The following is a 17,644-nucleotide window of genomic DNA, read 5'->3' as shown; positions in this document are numbered from 1 at the left end:
ACAAAACAAGAGACCCGAGAACTAGAAAGGCGAGGCTCACCACCCATTTATCCCTCCACCTTTCAATTATCCCCACATGTGATTATTGGCCAGGCTGGCACAATTAACTAACTCAGAGACCTTGCCTGCTGCTGTGATGGGACCTGACTCTCTCTCTTGCGGCTAGGTATCATCAACCCGATTGAAGCCAAGCAGAGGAAGGGCAAAGGGGCTGTAGGGGCCTACGGCTCCGAGCGCACCACACAGTCGCTGCAGGACTTCCCCGTGGTGGACTCGGACGAGGAAGCCGAGGAGGTAAGGCCCTGCTCGGCCGGGGCAGTCAGGGCATGCTGCCTTTTCAGATGGGGGCTGCCCCTTCCTTCATTTAGTCACTCATGCATTTGTTCACCCACCCAGCTGTCTGAGAGCTTTCTCCCCACCTGCTGCCCGTCAGGCTTGGCTGGGTGTGCTATGACCAACAGCCTCCAGCAGGCAAATCCTGGAGTGGGGGGTTACGAAAGGCTGTTGAGGGTGAAGGTTGATGGGCAAAGGGAGTGGGAAGCGGTCCCTGTTGCAGTTGAGCAGGGTGGTTAGAGAATATGTCTTTGCTCCGTTGGGACCTAGCCACCCCCCAGCGTGAGGTCACCCTGGCAGGAAGCCGGCTCAGCCTGCGAAGGGGATGGAAGTGGCCCCGAGAGGAGGCGGGCCTCGATTTTTTGGTTTTAGGCCTTCATGCCAAGTGCCACAGGCACCATCTCCTTCTCCTGACCTAGACGAGGCACTTCAGAGAAAACCACTGGCTCTTCCTGTGCTGTCAGGGGCCCTGGGTGATTGGGCACACTGCCTGCTCGTGGCATCCGGGTTCTTGGAGAGCCAAGGCTGAGGCAACAGGGAGTGGCGGGGACCACAGAAGCCAGGCTTCAAGCAGCCAGGCCACAAGTGTCCACCCAGCGTCCAGGGCACCTTGCCCTGAGAGTATGTGGTCTCACTGTCACCTCCGTCACTGAGAAGCCCAGGATGTGTCTTTCATTTCTCCTGAGAAAAACAGCTGCTTTCCGGAGCTGGGCGAACACTGCCACTGCCCCAGCCCTCTCCTGGCCCCGCCTCTTTCCTATCCTCCATCCCACCCACGCTCGCCTTCCTGGCTGCTGAGCTACCCGCAGGAATGGTTTGCAAACCCCAAATGTCCACGAGGTCCTGGCCTTGTGGTTCTGGGATCCGCCTCCTCCCTTCATGGTTCATGACAACCTAGGTTTTGTGTTTATTTTTCTTAAGAAACGTTGTATCTTGCGGACCTGGTTTTCCGGGAGGCCCCCTTAAAGCTAGCTCTGGCTCCCCACTGGTGGACACTCCATCTGCGTCAGCTTCTTCTCCCCCCACTTCATCTCCCACCTTGTCTGGAAAGGTGGGCAGGGCACCCAGTGGCTTTCGGGTCTATGAAGCCTTTGGTTGCTAACCAGAATGTTGGTGGAGTGGCTCCCCAGGAGCCCCAGTGGCTCCGCAGGAGAAAGGCCTGGCTGTCTCTTCCCACAAAGACTAATCTCGCAAACCCCAGGGGACAGTTTTGCTCAGTCACGTGGGCTGGCTAGGCATCCAAAATGGATCTACCTGCAGCCAACAACAGGGCACACTGCTTAGCCTGGTGTGAATGCTAGTGGCTGGTGGGGGCCTGCTCATTGCCTCCAGGCCCACCAGCCATGGAGAGGACCTCTTTTTGGGGAGTGGTCATCCTTGTGATTGCAACTGACCACACCCCTCCTGTTCAGGAGTTCCAGAAGGAGCTGAGTCAGTGGAGGAAAGACCCCAGCGGCAGCAAGAAGAAGCCCAAGTACTCCTACAAGACCGTGGAGGAGTTGAAGGCCAAGGGCAGGGTTAGCAAGAAGCTCACTGCCCCGCAGAAGGAGCTGTCTCAGGTCAAGGTATGGGCGCGCCTTGAGGGGGCGGATGGATAGGAAGACATGGAAGTAACCCTATGCTCCAGTTAGTCCCTGGACACGCCCGAAGGGCTCCTTGCTGCCGTTGTGTTCCCTTCGTGGCACTCAGTCACCCACACTGGGAGCCGCTCGGACTGCATCCCACACCCTGCAGGGCAGCCACGTGGGGAGCCCGGTCATGCAGGCTGCCTAGGCCTCGGCTATCCAAGTTGTGACCTACCCCCTACCTCGAGCTCACGCTTTGGGCTTCAGCGCCTGAAAGGGTTTGTGATTTGGGGTCCTTCCCACACTGCCCTCTGGGAAGCCTGACTGAGCTACCTACACACACACACACACACACACACACACACACACACGCCTGCCTGCCACACACAGGCCCGAGACTGATGCACATCTAACCATACGGTGCTAGCTGCTCTTTCTATCAGAGAGGTACGGTTCAGCCACTGGCCTGTGGCTAGAGGATTGAGCTCTCCATTGCGCTGCTCCGTGGCCAGAGAACAACGGGGACAGTGTTCCAGGCTCAGAAGCAGCATCTGTTGAAGCGCATCTCTTACTGCCTGTGGGTGGTTTTCTTGCACACAGCTTCTCTCAGGAATACACTTGGCTTAATTTGAGTCACCAGCTGTTCCTTGGGAGAAAGATGGGCTGTTCTACTCCTATAAATATAGTCGGAAACCCACAGAGGCAGCTCGTCCGTGTCCTGTAGGGTCGCTGTGAGCCAGGATCCACTGGATGGCAGTGAGTTTGGTTTTTTTGTCTCCTGAGGAGGGGTTCAAAAAAGGTCAGTCCAAACAGTGGCTTGCAAATGCATTCAAGACAGAGCAGCCAGTTCAGAAGGGAGTGGTGACCCCCAAAGGGGTCAACTTTTTTATTACTACTATTTTTGATGCATTTGTGTGTGTGTATGGGGTGTGTGTGTGTGTGATTGCATTTCAGACCTTCAACTTTGCATTCAACAGTTCAAACCCCACTCCTCCACCTCCCGCCCGATTTCTCTTCTCCCTCTTGTGGCCCTCCTGTTCACCCTTTCAGCCAGCAGTCAACATCTGTCAACCTTCTGGTCCAAAGGGCATCACTGGTAGATTTTCTCGAAGGACCCAGGACAGTCAGGGTAGAAAACCACATGGATGACCCAGAAGGCCAGGAAAGTTGGGCTGAGGACTCTTTTTGCCAGTCATAACAGTGCTCGTTGTTCCTCTTGAAAGTTGGCAAGGACTGCCTTAGGAGGACTTCATTGGACAACCTGACCCCACCCAAGCCCCAGCCCTGATCGCCCCTTTAGACATCTTTGGTGGCTAAAACCTAAAGGACATTGAAAAGGAACACAAGTGTGCGTCCCTGGAGGGTGACCAGACTGCCATTCTGGTGGGGGGTGGGGGTGGGGGGGTGTCCATCAAAAAACAGAGTTCTATAGGGAAGGGTTTAAAAACACCCAGACTCACTGCCATCGAGTCAATGCCAACTCAGCCACCCTATAGGACTCTTCATGAAAGTAGAAAGCCTCCTCTTTCTCCTGTGTAGCGGCTGGTAGACTTGAACTATTGACCTTGCGATGAGCAGCCCCCGCCTTCAGAAATGGACTGACCAGCGGGAGGGTCTGTGGAGACACAGCAGCTCCCTGTGTCTGTAGTGAAGATTCCCACGGTTTGACCGCACTCCTTGGGGGCTGGCCCCACAAGCAGACAATGTTTCCACAGAGGCCCAAGCCCCACTGGGAGACTCTGTGTAGGAACCGGGGCTACAATAAGCCAAGTGTTGGGCTGTTGAACCCACCAGCTGAGGCTGTCTGCTCCCATAAAGCCTCACAGGCAGGGGAGCCCCGGGGAGCTCTTAGAATTGGCCTCACCCGAAGGGCGTTTAATGAGAACTGAGGACTCTGCTGTTCCCTGATTATCCCTCCTGCCCTCTAATGCTGCTGCCTCGGGGGTTACACTTTTAAATCAGGGACGACAGTCCCATTTTAGATGTGTGATCTGCCTGCAGATACCCTTGAGTTTTCCTAAGGTGGGCTGGCCCTGTGGTGTGTGTCAGCTATGTCCCCCCACAGTGAGGGTGCTGCCCCACTATGTGTCCCCCACGTCCTCCACCTCCTGGGCAGTGAGTATGCTGCCCCACTATGTGTCCACCTCCTGGGCAGTGAGGGTGCTGCCCTACTATGTGTCCCCCATGTCCTCCGCCTCCTGGGCAGTGAGGGTGCTGCCCCACTATGTGTCCCCCACGTCCTCCGCCTCCTGGGCAGTGATGGTGCTGCCCCACTATGTGTCCCCCACCTCCTGGGCAGTGAGGGTGCTGCCCTACTATGTGTCCCCCACGTCCTCCATTTCCTGGGCAGTGAGGGTGCTGCTCTGCTCGGCTCTCAGCTGGAGTCCACGGGCATCCTCCCTTTCAAGGGTGCTGAGCAGGACCCCATGCCCCTCTCCCTGCCACTGCCCTCAGGTCATAGACATGACTGGCCGGGAGCAGAAGGTCTACTACAGCTACAGCCAGATCAGCCACAAGCACAGCATCCCTGACGATGGGCCACCACCGCCCAGCCAGCCGCCACCACCGCCTGGCAAGGAGGTCAAGGCCCCGGGCTTCACCCTGCCCGAGCTGGAGCACAACCTGCAGCTGCTCATTGAGCTGACGGAGCAGGAGATCATCCAGAGCGACCGGCAGCTGCAGTACGAGCGTGACCTGGTGGTCACCCTATCGCACGAGCTGGAGCAAACAGCTGCGGTGCTGCGGCGCGAAGAGCGGGTGCTGGCCAACCTGGGCCGAGTGCTGGAGCTGGTGGAGGAGTGTGAGCGGCGCCTGCAGCCCGGCTGCGCAGACCCGCTGACGCTGGCCGAGTGTGCCCGCGTCTTCGAGACCCTGCAGGACAAGTACTATGAGGAGTACCGCATGTCCGACCGCGTGGACCTGGCCGTGGCCATCGTCTACCCCCTCATGAGGGAGCACTTCAAGGACTGGGACCCCCTCAAGGACTGCACGTTTGGCACCGAGATCCTTGCACGCTGGAAACGCCTCCTGGAGAACGACCAGATCCTGTCCCACGGCGGCCAGGACCTCTCGGCGGATGCCTTCCACAGGTAACCTTACGGGCGGGCGGGACAGCCAGTGGCTGGGAAGCTGGAGGAGGTGGCTACAAGCTGCGCCCCCACCCAGAGCAGCTCTCGGGTGGGCACAAGTGAGCACTCAGCACCAAGCATGGCAGGAGCTGGGGCCAGGGTCCCACAGGGCGCCGGGGACAGCAGGCCTTGTGGTCTGGGGAGACCCTGTGAGGGCCACTGCAAGAGCCCGGGACCCTGGAGTTGGGGGTGGGGCCTGCGACCAGCGTGCTGCTCCAACTCCACGTAATGGGCTGCTCAGTTGAACAGAGGTGGTTGGGGGGCGGGGAGGGGTGTTCTCAGAAACCCCTCAGAGAAGGCCCCAATCCCCTTCTCCTCTCCCCACAGGCTTATCTGGGAAGTTTGGATGCCGTTGGTTCGGAACATCGTCGGCCAGTGGCAGCCAAGAGACTGCGAGCCGATGGTGGACTTCCTGGACAGCTGGGCGCACATCATCCCCGTGTGGGTCCTGGACAACATCCTGGACCAGCTCATCTTCCCCAGGCTGCAGAAGGAGGTGAAGCAGGGCGGGGCCCCTGCTGGGTTAGAGCAGCTGCTGGGGGATGGCGCCCACATGCATGCATGCGCGTGCTGGTGGCGGCAGGGCAAGGTCATAGAGAAAGGTGTGTAAAGCAGCCTTCTCCCCCCAGCCCCCTGGCAGCGTCCCCACCTGGATTAAACCTCTGGAGAACCCCCTCCGGGGCTATGAGTAGCCTGGCTGAGATGGCGAATGAAGGTGGAAATTGGAGCGTGGCATCACTTGCTCTCCCTTTTGCTCTCCTTAAATGTGTTCTAGTTAGTAGTGTCCTGCTGCCTTTTGGGTTGAGGTGCTTTATTGTGTAATTATCGTTGGGGGCAGGTGGGTATGAAATCCAGGCTAGGTAAATGGCGGGGGGAGGGTAGGGAGGGAGGCCAGTCCTAAGGAGCATGTGGGAGAAGAAGGGGTGTGACGCCTGCACAGTTCTGTAACAAATACGGCTAAGCCTTGGGGATGAGTGACCTTGAAGCCATGGGACCGTGGTCTTCTCGGGGCCCAGCAAGGCCATCTCCCGTGTGGCCCTCAGCCTAACCTCCCGGGCTGTGCTGCCCCTGCCCTGCCCCCAGGTAGAGAACTGGAACCCGCTGACGGACACAGTGCCTATCCACTCGTGGGTGCACCCCTGGCTCCCCCTCATGCAGGCGCGGCTGGAGCCGCTCTACTCGCCAATCCGCAGCAAGCTGGCCAGCGCCCTGCAGAAGTGGCACCCCAGCGATGGCTCAGCCAAGCTCATCCTGCAGCCCTGGAAGGAGGTCTTCACCCCTGGCTCCTGGGAGGCTTTCATGGTCAAGAACATCGTGCCCAAGCTGGGTAAGCGCAGCAGGCAGTCAGACCGCTGACCTCTGGGAACAAGCTGAGTGCCCCGGTGTCTGCCATTCGGAGGCTGAGCACGTGCCCCAGCTGACTCACAGCCTGCCTGTGAGGCTCCACCGTCGGCATCGGCCACGGCCACGGCCTGCTTTTGGTCTCAACGTTTGAGCCGGAAACACTGTGCGAGAATGACTGCCTCAGAGGGTCCCTGGAGCGCAGCTTGGAAGCCACCCCCTGGTGAAGGGGTGCTGGTCCCCTGGGTGTGTGAGGGTGGGTGGGGGGTGGTGCCCGGCACTGAGCCTAGGCTGCTTCTCTTGCAGGCATGTGTCTCGGGGAGCTGGTCATCAACCCGCACCAGCAGCACATGGATGCCTTTTACTGGGTGCTCGACTGGGAGGGCATGCTCTCCGTCTCCAGCCTAGTTGGCCTGCTCGAGAAGCACTTCTTCCCCAAGTGGCTGCAGGTGCATGGGGCTGGATCTACTCACATTTGGCCGCCCTGTGATGTGCTGTGGCACCCCTCATGCCACGGCTACAGCGTCCTCACTGGGACTGTTTGGGTGCAAAGTCACAGATTTACCAGACTGACCCCACGACCTACCCTTCAGGCCAGACTGTAAGCCCTGGGGTGCTGTGGATGTCCGTACAGACGGACAGCCTCAAACCGTAGGTAGCGGCTGGTTCTGCTCTGTCCCCACTGTGAGTTAGCGTCATCTCCGTGACATTGGGTGTGGGTGGCTGATAGGAGTCCTGGTGACACGGTGGTTAAAGCGCTCTGTCATTGACTAAAAGGTTGCGGGTTCAAGCCCAGCAGCCACGGCGCTGGAGAAAGGGCTTGTTCCTTGCAGACGGAGTCTGGAAAGTCCTGTCTGACAGTCAGTGAACTGGAATGGGCTCGATGGTAGTGGGTGTGGGAGCCCTTAGAAGCATGTCAGTGGTTTGCAGGACCAGAAACGTTCAGGTGGGGAATTGGCTGGCGCTTGCTACCCCATGGGTGCTAATGGCCGTGGTCTGTGTCTGGGGGTGGCAGGTCCTGTGCTCCTGGCTGAGCAACAGCCCGAATTACGAGGAGATCACCAAGTGGTACCTGGGCTGGAAGTCTATGTTCTCAGACCAAGTGCTGGCCCACCCGTCTGTCAAGGACAAGTTTAACGAAGCGCTGGACATCATGAACAGGGCCGTGTCCTCCAACGTCGGTGAGTGCCACATTCTGGCATGGGTCCGTGTTCAGCAGTACACCGGTGACACGGGATCAGGGTCCCTCTAAGCAGTTTGCCTCTTCATGGAGGCCTTTCTCCAGGGACCGGTCTCTCCGGACAACCCGTCCTAAGTGCCTGAGACAAAGTCTTACCCTCCTGGCTGCCATTGGCAGGGTTGCTTTCCCCCGAAGGTAGGGGCTGGGTGGCTTCCCAGTCTCCAGCCTGGCCCCCGAGCAGGAGGAAGTGGCTTGCTCGGGTGCAGGGCACTCGGGGCGGGAGTGTTTGTGAGACATCCTATGTGCTGGGGCTGGGGTCTTCAGCAGTTGTGACTGTGGGGGCTCTGTACCCAGAGCAGCTGTGTTCCAGTTGGACCCTTAGCCTGAGCAAAGCATGTTGGTGTCAGGTGCCTTTGAGTCAGCTCCAACTCAGTAACCCTGTGACATAGAGCAGAACACAGTCCAGGCCCGGGCCACACTTTGTCCTCGTTGTATTGTTGAAGCCACTGCACCAGTCCCTCTCCATAAGGGCCTTCCTCTCTGTCGCTGCCCCTCTACGTTAGAAGTGCCCTTCTCTGGGCGCTGGTCTCTCCTGACGACACGTCCAAAGCCCGAGAGTCAGTCACGATCTGCCTCTAAGGAGCACGCTGGCTGCACCTCTTCCAGGACAGATAGGCTGGTTCCGGCAGTATGATTTCTGTTGGGGAGCGCCACGCCGTCTCCTATGTGCTGATATCTGAGGCCAGCCTTGACCACTAGGTAATTCTCAGCATTTGTCACAGAAGCAGTGTCCAACTTGATTTCACAGATAAGCTCAGGATAAGCGGCCAAGTGCTCCTTCAAGGTCGCCCAGCTAGGGTGGCAGTTGGGGTCAGGGTCTATGTGTCCTGAACTTGCCTTTCTAGCACTTAGTAGCCCGTTAGAGGAAAACTGAAAGTTGCAGGTGATGTATTTCTAGTCAGTGACCAAGAGAAGGACCTCAGCCAGGCCGATTGGCACTCACTGTAGCAGTGGGCACTAGCAGAACGGTTGTGTGCAGCCTGCTTCACTGGGCAGTGCTGTGTTGGGCATGGAGCCACTGAGAGTCAGAAGTGACCCCACAGCTCTCACAACACGTTTCATGGGGTGGATATACAGGTATGCGCCTCTATTTTCCAAGTCCCACTTCTAATTCACATCCTCTAGAAACTTCCATAGCCAGCCCAGAACTGTGCCATCCTTGCCATAGACATCCCCTAGCATGTCCAGTCCCCCAAGTCCACTCTAAAGTCCCGTGGGACAGGGCCTGCCGAGTTAGATGGAACTCTGTGTTGGTTGGCCAAGTGCTTTGCACAGCGAGGTTAAGGACCGGTGGGCTGCCACAGGGCTTACGATTCCCCACAGGTCTGTGGTGGGGACCTTTCAACAACCCCCTGGTGACGGAGGGATAAGTACCTTCAGGCCTGGCTGTACTGGCATCAGCCACAGGTGCCCAGCCTCCCCTGAGGTGCCCTGCTGTGGTGGTTTGTCCCTCGGGTCCGAGGGAGAGTCTGGCTCAAGCCTGACATCTGTGTCCCTCCCAGGCGCCTACATGCAGCCCGGGGCCCGGGAGAACATTGCCTACCTCACCCACACCGAGCGGAGGAAGGACTTCCAGTACGAGGCCATGCAGGAGCGGCGTGAGGCTGAGAACATGGCCCAGCGCGGCATCGGCGTGGCTGCCAGCTCGGTGCCCATGAACTTCAAGGACCTCATCCAGACCAAGGCTGAGGAGCATAACATCGTCTTCATGCCGGTCATCGGCAAGCGGCATGAGGGGAAACAGCTATACACCTTCGGCCGCATCGTCATCTACATTGACCGCGGGGTGGTGTTCGTGCAGGGTGAGAAGACCTGGGTGCCCACCTCCCTGCAGAGCCTCATTGACATGGCCAAGTAGATTGTGAAGGCGGGGCTGCCAGGCACTCCCCACCCCTCCCCGCCCCCAGGAATAAATGTGAGCCGCCCCAGGGCTCAGGTTGGTCTGTTCAGGGCTCCCTGGTCAGGCCACCTAGAGTAAGCAAGCCCGATGGTGCCCCTTAATACCTGGACTTTGTATGCATGTTGGAGCCCTGGTGACATCATGAGTTACACACTGGATTGCTAGCCACAAAGTGGGCAGTTTGAGGGTTTCTCTTCCTGTAGAGACACACCCACGAGCAGCCCTACAGGGTCACTAGGAGTCGGCGGGGACAAGACAGCAGTGAGCAGGCCGGGTTAGGTTTTCGATTTGTATGCTTAACATCCTCCGTGCAGGACAGCTCATGCCAGTGCTGCCCTCTGTAGGGAGTTCACAACCTCCCTGTCCACCCCCAAGGGCTAGTCTTCTTGGTCACACCCGGCCACCAGAGGGGCCTTTGGCCTCTTCCCTGATGATTTCCAGGCCCTCACAGTCCTCATAGTCCGGCTCTTCCCGGAAGGCCCACGTGTCTGCAGAGAGCTGGCTGAGTCTGTGTGCTGGGAACCAGTGGATAGCGGTGTCGTTGAACACGTCCATGTACCGTGAAGTCTCAGGCAGTGCGAGCTCCTCCAGGCCACTGATGACCTGAGTGGGAACAAGTGTGGGGTAGGGGAGAGCCTGGAGCCCGCCACTTCCCTGCCCTCCTCCTGAGAAGACACAGCAGGGCCCACAACCGTGACACCACGGATGAAGGATGCACCATGGGGAGCAGGCTTAGTGTGGTGGGAGGGGGAGGACGGCGATGTCACCCTGTCTGGGTAGCCCTGGTTCCATCCCCCTAATTCTTCCCAGTTAGACTCAGCAGAACGTCACGTGTGCCGGTGAGCAGGGCGCAGGGCAGGGCAGGGCAGGGCAGGGCCCAGTTTGCCTCGGCGGCCCTCCACATTACCACCCACCTTGGTCCCACCCATCCAACTCCTCTGTCCAGACCATTACCTTTGCGACGTACGGATAATTCCGCTGCAGGATCCTGGTCAACAGCCTAGAAAGGAGAAAGAAGGGTCACCAGGCAGGAGACCTGACCAAGTCAGTCAGGAAACTTGGGGGGTGAGAGGGGAATGGTGACAAAGGGTGGAGTATGTTCAGTGGCCAATGGGAAAAAAGCGCCAATGCCCGTCTTCAGGGGGAATGGGGATGCGGTGAGTGTGTAGCTGTCCTGGAAGCCCCCAGGTGAGTCAATCACAAAAGGCCAAATATTGCCTAAATCCATTGTTTAAAAATTCAGATAAGTAAAGGGCTTATGCCAGGAAAGACAAACACCGGTGGTTTTGGGTGGGGGGTGGGGGGGTGCAGGAGAGTAAAGGGTAGATGGTCAACTTGGTGGGGAGGGAAAGCTCCAACAAGAGGAGGCGGCAATGCGGTGAGCCATTGGGAGTGTGATGGGTACTGGATGCAAACCTGATGGGTCTGATTTGTAAGCCCTCACCTGATTAACAATAAAGACTTTTATTAAAAAGCCCCTGGCTTCCTCTTGGAATCAGACACGGTCCCCAGAGTGCCTGCCCCGGCCCTCTGTCTTGGTAAGCGGGAGAAGCACCAAGGTTGCCCTCAGGGCCCCACCCTTACCTCTCCTGGAGTCCCCGGAAGCTGTTTCCGACGATGACCATCCTGGCCAGGGCGCCGACAGACCAGTTCCTCCACAGGAGGTTGTTATACAGAGCTGTCCCACAGTGGGGCATGTAGAAGACGGTGGGCTCGGTTCCCACAGCCCGCTTCCCTTCCTGCAGAGATGGGGCGACACACCAGCATTTGCACACGTCTCCCAGTGAGGGTGCAAGAGGCCAGGGCACAGGCCCACCATGCCCCGCTGTCTAACAGGAAAACCCACCACGAGGCAGAACACAGACCACGAGGTCCCAAGATGAACGGGGTTTGACTGGGCAGCTGGTGTGCTGCCCACACAGCACTCTGGACAGACGCTAGGACTGCTGAGGGTCCCAGGCAGCCCCACGATGACGCTCGGCAACCTCCAACTCCCATGTCCCTCCCCCATCAGAACCCAGTGCTGGGCTTGGCCACCCGGGTGACCCACATGCCACTCCTGCTCCACCCAGCCTGTGCTCCCCTGGCCCCCACCCACAGGCCTCCTAGCCACTTGTTCTGTGTCTCGACCCCCACAGCTGCTGGCGACTTGGTCCTGTTCATCTGGCAGGCCTGTCAGACCCAGCTCATGCCAGGATACCCTTCTCTGGCCCGAGCAGGGCAGATCTCTTACATACCCTCTCCCCAGCCCCTCCCAGGAGTCCTGGTGGCATTCCTGGTGGCATATGGGTTAGCACTGGGTAGGTAACCACAAGGTTGGCAACACACACACACCACCACCACCACCACCACCCCGCCTCTCAAGTAGCAGAGGAAAAAGATGAGGCTGCCTGCTCCCATAACGAGTTTCAGTCTTGGAAACCCATGGGGGCAGTTCTACCCTGTCCTACAGGGTCACTGGGAGTCAATCCATGTGACAGCAGTGAGTCTGGACTGTGTCCTCTCCTCACACATGGCTTTGTGAAGAGCTTCAGCCTTGATGTCCCACCCCTCTTCCACGGAACCACCAGCCTTGAGTGGGCCCGAGGACAAGGACCTGTCCCAGGTGCTGAGACGGAAAAAGAGTGCTGGAAGGAAATGCCCACCCAATGGAAACTGGTGTCACAAGTCAGTCTGGGGAGCCGGGCCAGGACCAGCCCGGCCCTGGGTCTCTCTTTGCTCTCTCACTGCCCTGAGTCGACGCTGACTCAGAATGAGCCACTAGCACCAGGTAGAAGTGCCCCTGTGTGTCCGAGACGGTCACTCCTTACAGGAGTAGAAAGGTGGCTTTCTCCTGAGCAGGTGGTTTCCCACTGTTGACCTTGTGGATGGGAACCCACTGTATAAGCACGACAACAGCAGGGCTCCAGAGAACACTTCACTGTGCCCATGTGCCAGCTGCACACAGACCGAGAGGGACTTGTTCACGTGGAACAAGGGAATCCGTGGTCTATGTGTGAGCGGGCTGGATCCTTTCTCCCTTTCTTTGAATCTGCACACTGAGGCGATAATCATGAACAGCTGGATCCTCCGAGGAACTCGGCATCGGGATCGGAGGAAGGCTTACTAACAACCTGTGATACGCAGCTGACCCAGCCTTGCTTCCTGAAGTTGAGGGCTTGAAGCAGCACTTGCTGATGAAGAGCAGGAAGTGCAGCCTGAAGATGTGGATTATAGCTCATCTAGAGAAAAAACACTCACAACTGGGCCACTAAGCATCATCCTAATTAATGCAGAGAAGACTGAAACAGTCAAGGACTTCCTTGTTGATTCACAATCAGCGAATCTTTACAGTGCTGAAGAGCGAGGAAGTCATTCTGAGGACTAAGGTGTGCCTGACCCAAGCCACGCATGTTCAACGGCCTCTTTTGCATGCGAGAGTCGGACACTGGATCAAGAAGATGGAAAAAGAACGGATGCGTCTGGGTCGCGGTGTTGGTGGAGAAGACGGCGAGCACCCTGGGCCGCCAAGAGAACCGATCTGTCTCGGAAGAAGTCCTGCCAGATGCTTCTCAGAAGCAAGAAGGCGAGACTTCCTCTCGGATCGTTTGCACATGTTGTCGGCAGAGACCGGTCCTTGACGACAGATAGCGCGAAGCGGTGGCAAGAGAGGAAGACCCTCGACGAGCTGCCACGATGGGCACCAACCAGGACAGCGACTGTGAGTGAGGGCGGCTCGGCGGGGCGCTCCAGCACACGGGCTGGACATGGCTCTGGACAGCATCTCCTGAGCAGCCCCCGCCCACTTGCCTCGTTCTCCTGCAGCACAGTCACACCCAGGGCATCCAGAACGGCAGTCTCAAGCTGGCTGAACAGAGGGTCGTACACGCAGCAGCACCTCCTGGGGATCTGCAGAAGGAAGGGCGGCAGGTGGATTCAATCCAAACGGGTGTGTCAGGCACCGCACAGAGACGGCATAGACGAAGCTAAGCGCTTACCTGGCACTCCTCCAGGAAAAGCAGCAAAAATGTTAGCTGGCTTCTGGCTATGACGCAGGTGGCAAAACTGCCAAGGCCGTAACACACACACTGCAAGGGGGGAGTTCTTCTGAGCTGGCTTTGCCCCAGGCTCCCGAGCTGGGCCACGTCTGCCTCGTCTGCTGAGGAGTGGAGATGCAGGTGGCCGAGGGCTTCCGAGAGAGTCCCCTCAGGGGCCTCCAGTTGTCGCTGAAGTTTTGTGAGACAGCTGTTGACGGTTTCTGAAAGTGCCAGGCCCCAAGTGTCATCGGAGGGCCTGCTCTGAGCAAAAGAGCCCAGGAAAACATGCCCAACGGCCCGGGGAGGAAGGGGGCTGGGCAGCTCAGTGAGGAGTGACCTGCTACCGTGGAGAGCAGGCCGGGCACACGCAGTCACATCCCCCAAACTGGGAGAGGCCAGTGGCTCCCCTGGACTCCCACGCCCTACAACCTAGCCCGAGAGGATTTGGTTGGCAAAAAGCGTGCTTAGTTCAGTCTCCATTTCCACTGAGAGGCAGGCTGTGTTCTGAGGGACCTTTTCCAAATTATTCGAAGAAAGGATGAGACCTAAGTCTGAAATCATACTATACCAAAGCAAAAACTCACTGCCACGGAGTGGACGCTGACTCATAGTGATCCTATAGGACAGGGGTGTCCTCAAACTACGGCCCGCCGAGGACATTTACCCGGCCCGGCGGGTGTTTCTGCCCCCACCCCTTTTTTTTTACTTCAAAATAAGATATGTGCAGTGTGCATAGGAATTTGTCCGTAGTTTTTTGTTGTTTTTTAAACTATAGTCCGGCCCTCCAACAGGTCTGAGGAACAGTGAACTGGGCCTGTTTAAAAAGTTTGAGGACCCCTGCTACAGGACAAGGCAGAACTCCCCCTGGGGGTTTTGAGACTGTCACGCTTTATAAGAGTAGAAAACCTCATCTGTCTCCTGAGGAGTGGCTGATGGCTTTGAACTGTTGACCTTGTGATTTGCAGCCCAAAACATAACCACTATGCCACCTGGGCACCTGAGATCATACTAGGAATGACTGGAACAGTGGTTTTCAACATGTGGGTCACAACCTCTTGGGGGGGGGGGAATCGAACGACCCTTTCACAGGGGTCGCCCGATTCATAACAGTACCAAAATGACAGCTATAAAGTAGCAATGAAAATCATTTTATGGTTGGGGGTCACCACAACATGAGGAACTGTATGAAAGGGTCGCGGCATGAGGAAGGTTGAGAACCACTGGGCTGGAAGGAGGAGGATTTGTTGTGCAATGAATGAGTCTGCCAAGACTAACAGGAGACACTGCTATTGAAATGTTCTCGTACACAGCAGAGTTCTCATTCTCCTTTTGTTCCAGTAGAACCAGAAGCCGTTGGACAAATCTATAAGCACCACTTCCCCATTCCCCCCCACCCGCCAAAAAACCAACCAAACCAGAAACCATTTTAACAGTGTCATCACTGGGGGTAGTACACCTGGTGCAAGGTTCTGAGTCGCTGTGACTAAGAAACAAACAAGGAAACACATAAAACACCCTGGATGAAAACGATCACTCTGGCCATGCTCATTCCAGCCACTGTGTGTGTCTGGCAGAGCGGGGGTGGGGGTGGGGTGGGGTGGGAATGGACACACACTAGGTGGAGGCCAAAGAGCCGAGTAATCCTAAGTGACAACAGCCATGACAGCTTACAGTCTTGGTCCCCTACCACCGATAAGACCAGTGCCAGGCACTGAACTGTCCCCGTTAATTCTCAAAACCAGACTAAGGGGATCTGCCTGCTATGATTCCCATTCCAGAGACACCGAGGGTCAGAGCTAAGTTAAATGCCAAGACAGAGCCATAAGAGGGCACCAACATGAGAAGCCAGAGTCCACACTGCTGTGTGCAGCCAGCTGTCCCCAAGCAAGGGCTGGTCTCCCTTCTTTTCCCACAGGCCGGCTCAAACGCCCATCCCCACACCCCTGCACCTGTTGGCACCCACCTCGTGCTGAACTCCAGAAATCAGAGAGAAGTAGGTCCTCCCTGTGGAGAAGAGGCAGTGTGAGCAATGCTTATCTTCTGCAGCTACCCTCCAAGAACTTGTCCCCACCTCGAGCAGGATGCATTGATGGGAGGAAGTGGAAACTTGGCTGAGACACTCAGGGCCACACAGATCCCCAGGGACGCCTCAAGACGGGGACCTCCATGGGCCTGGGACTGAGGCTACTCTGTTGGCTGCTATATCCTTGGTCCCCAACAGAGCTTGGCCCAGAGGCACAGTTCCAAAAACAGAGATTACATATGAAGATTTAGCCTTTCAGGAAGTTTTTCTTTCTGCCTTATCTAGAAAATAGGAATAAGAATTGGATTTACCATGGCAAGTGTGTGATCAAACAAACATGCAAAAAACCCCAAACTAGTTGCCTTTGAGTCAGTGCTGACTCATAGCAACCCTATAGGACAGTGTAGAACTGCCCCTGTGGGTTTCCAAGACTGTAACTATTATGGGAGTAGAAAGCTGTCTTTCTTCCTCTGAGCAGCAGGTGGTTTTGAACTGCTGACCTTGCCGTTAGCAGCACAACTCATAAGCATTACGCCCCAGAGCTCCTCACATTGCTCTAGAGCAGCAGTTCTCAACCTGTGGGTCAAACAACCCTGTCATAAGGGTCGCCTAAGACCATCGGAAAACACTTATTTCCGACGGTCTCAGGAACCAAGACACCGTTCCTCTATCTGTCTCCAGGCGGGTCCGCCCACATGCAGATACACCCACGCATGAGTACCTGGCATGAAGACCGTTACCCATGCTACACCATGCTTCAAGACAACATTTCACTTACTTGTAATTAGAAATAAATATTTCACAATAACAATTGGTATCGTTTTGTGATTAGTCCCTATGCTTTAAGTATGTTCAATTTGTAACAGTGAAAATACATCCTGCATATCAGATATTTACACCATGCTTCACAACAGTAGCAACATGATGAAGTAGCAACGAAAATAACGTTATGGTTGGGGGTCAGGTCACCACCACATGAGGAACTGTGTGAAAGGGTGGCGGCATGAGGAAGGTTGAGAACCACTGTCCTAAGCGTCACTAAAAGTCCGAATGCACTCAGCGGCAGTGAGTGAGCAGTGAGTGAGCGAAGACAGAGCGCTGAGAAGGGCATAGGGAGGATGGTTGCTGTTAGTTGCTGGCATAGATGGACGTGCGTGGGCAATACGTGTGCAGAGCAGCACCCTGGGGGCTTTCGAGAAGCAGAGGGCCAGGCCTGGCCTCCAAGGAGCCTCTGGGCAAGTTCAAATTGTCAACCTTTCCCCTCCACGGGGAGGGGAAGAAGGGTCCGGAGTAACAGAGAGCTTGAAGTTCAGCTTTGGAAGTCTCGAAGACCCTGGGTGGAAATCTGGTGCCACATCTTATTCCGGTCCCTTTGCCACTCGTGCTCTTTAGTTCCCAGTGTGGCTGCCATGTGCACAACGGGTAAGGTTTGTGACATGTTTGCCCCGGTGCCAAGCACATCGCAGCCACTCAATTGACGGATGTTTTATAATACAGATGACAATCACCTGGTGGTCTGCGTCTTTCGTGTAAACAATACCACTAACAACGCAAATGGGCATCATCATATGAAAAACATTCTAGGCGTGCTTAACACGTGCTAGGCTCTGTCCGAAGTGGCTTGCGTTGGCGAATGCATAGCCTTCTCAAAACATGCCTACAGCACACTGCTTTCTTCCCACCAATTTCCCAGGTGAGAAGGAAACGGGGACACGAAGAGATGGTGCGCTTGCTGCAATCGGAATGGAAAGAACACCATTTATCTAAACACGGGGTGCGCTCGTTACCGTCCGTTAAGTAACCCCCCAAGCTTCTCCCCACTCTACGGATGGGAAGGTGGACGGGTCGCACTCACCTGGCCTCTCGGAGGCGGCAAAGGACGGTCGCCAGGTCGGGCTCCCCCGTGGCCTCCGGGTCCCCGGCAGCCGCCTCTCGCCGGCCCCTCCGCCGCGCACCCGAGCGCCTTTTGCGCGGAAGAGCCGCCTGCCAGGCGTCGGGCGCCAAGGGCGCCGCGGCCATCGCCGCCGACGTCATCAGTGCGCGTCGCGCTCGGCCGCGCGTCATCGCTGCGCGCCACCGGGCCCGCCTCCGCCCTCGC

At 56.9% G+C, this 17,644-nt stretch overlaps 2 protein-coding genes across 2 annotated transcripts in view; one reads left to right on the top strand and one right to left on the bottom strand.

Moving 5' to 3' along the window:
- TFIP11 (tuftelin interacting protein 11) overlaps positions 1 to 10,798 on the top strand; it is a 15,963-nt gene extending 5,165 nt beyond the window's left edge. Inside the window, exons 5-12 of the mRNA XM_004715314.4 lie at positions 167 to 294; positions 1,746 to 1,898; positions 4,353 to 4,987; positions 5,354 to 5,522; positions 6,110 to 6,353; positions 6,674 to 6,816; positions 7,383 to 7,548; positions 9,110 to 10,798. Coding sequence (XP_004715371.1) covers positions 167 to 294; positions 1,746 to 1,898; positions 4,353 to 4,987; positions 5,354 to 5,522; positions 6,110 to 6,353; positions 6,674 to 6,816; positions 7,383 to 7,548; positions 9,110 to 9,465 — 1,994 coding nt within the window. The 3' untranslated portion in view covers positions 9,466 to 10,798. The remainder of the gene's footprint in view (positions 1 to 166; positions 295 to 1,745; positions 1,899 to 4,352; positions 4,988 to 5,353; positions 5,523 to 6,109; positions 6,354 to 6,673; positions 6,817 to 7,382; positions 7,549 to 9,109) is intronic.
- Positions 9,783 to 17,610, bottom strand: SRRD (SRR1 domain containing). The gene is made up of 7 exons (XM_004715337.2): positions 17,402 to 17,610; positions 15,487 to 15,527; positions 13,485 to 13,744; positions 13,297 to 13,395; positions 11,092 to 11,246; positions 10,462 to 10,507; positions 9,783 to 10,110 (listed from the first exon to the last, which is right to left on the bottom strand). The coding sequence occupies exons 1-7, from the start codon at positions 17,608 to 17,610 to the stop codon at positions 9,898 to 9,900; spliced, it is 1,023 nt and encodes a 340-aa protein (XP_004715394.1). The 3' UTR covers positions 9,783 to 9,897.
- Between the last annotated feature and the right edge of the window lie 34 nt (positions 17,611 to 17,644).

The sequence above is a fragment of the Echinops telfairi genome, unplaced genomic scaffold (genome assembly GCF_000313985.2).
Source record: "Echinops telfairi isolate 266 unplaced genomic scaffold, ASM31398v2 ScPeMD7_29;HRSCAF=101, whole genome shotgun sequence".
In the NCBI taxonomy this organism is placed as follows: domain Eukaryota; kingdom Metazoa; phylum Chordata; class Mammalia; order Afrosoricida; family Tenrecidae; genus Echinops; species Echinops telfairi.
This window is presented reverse-complemented; position numbering and strand designations above follow the sequence as displayed.

Excerpts from the sequence above, each read along its gene's own strand:
- SRRD (XM_004715337.2), bottom strand. The coding sequence starts at position 17,610 with ATGACGCGCGGCCGAGCGCGACGCGCACTGATGACGTCGGCGGCGATG. Across the intron at positions 13,745-15,486 it reads TTTCTGGAGTTCAGCACGAG|AAACCGTCAACAGCTGTCTC; the intron begins GTGGGTGCCAAC and ends TGGCACTTTCAG. Across the intron at positions 10,508-11,091 it reads TTCCGGGGACTCCAGGAGAG|GCTGTTGACCAGGATCCTGC; the intron begins GTAAGGGTGGGG and ends TCTCCTTTCTAG.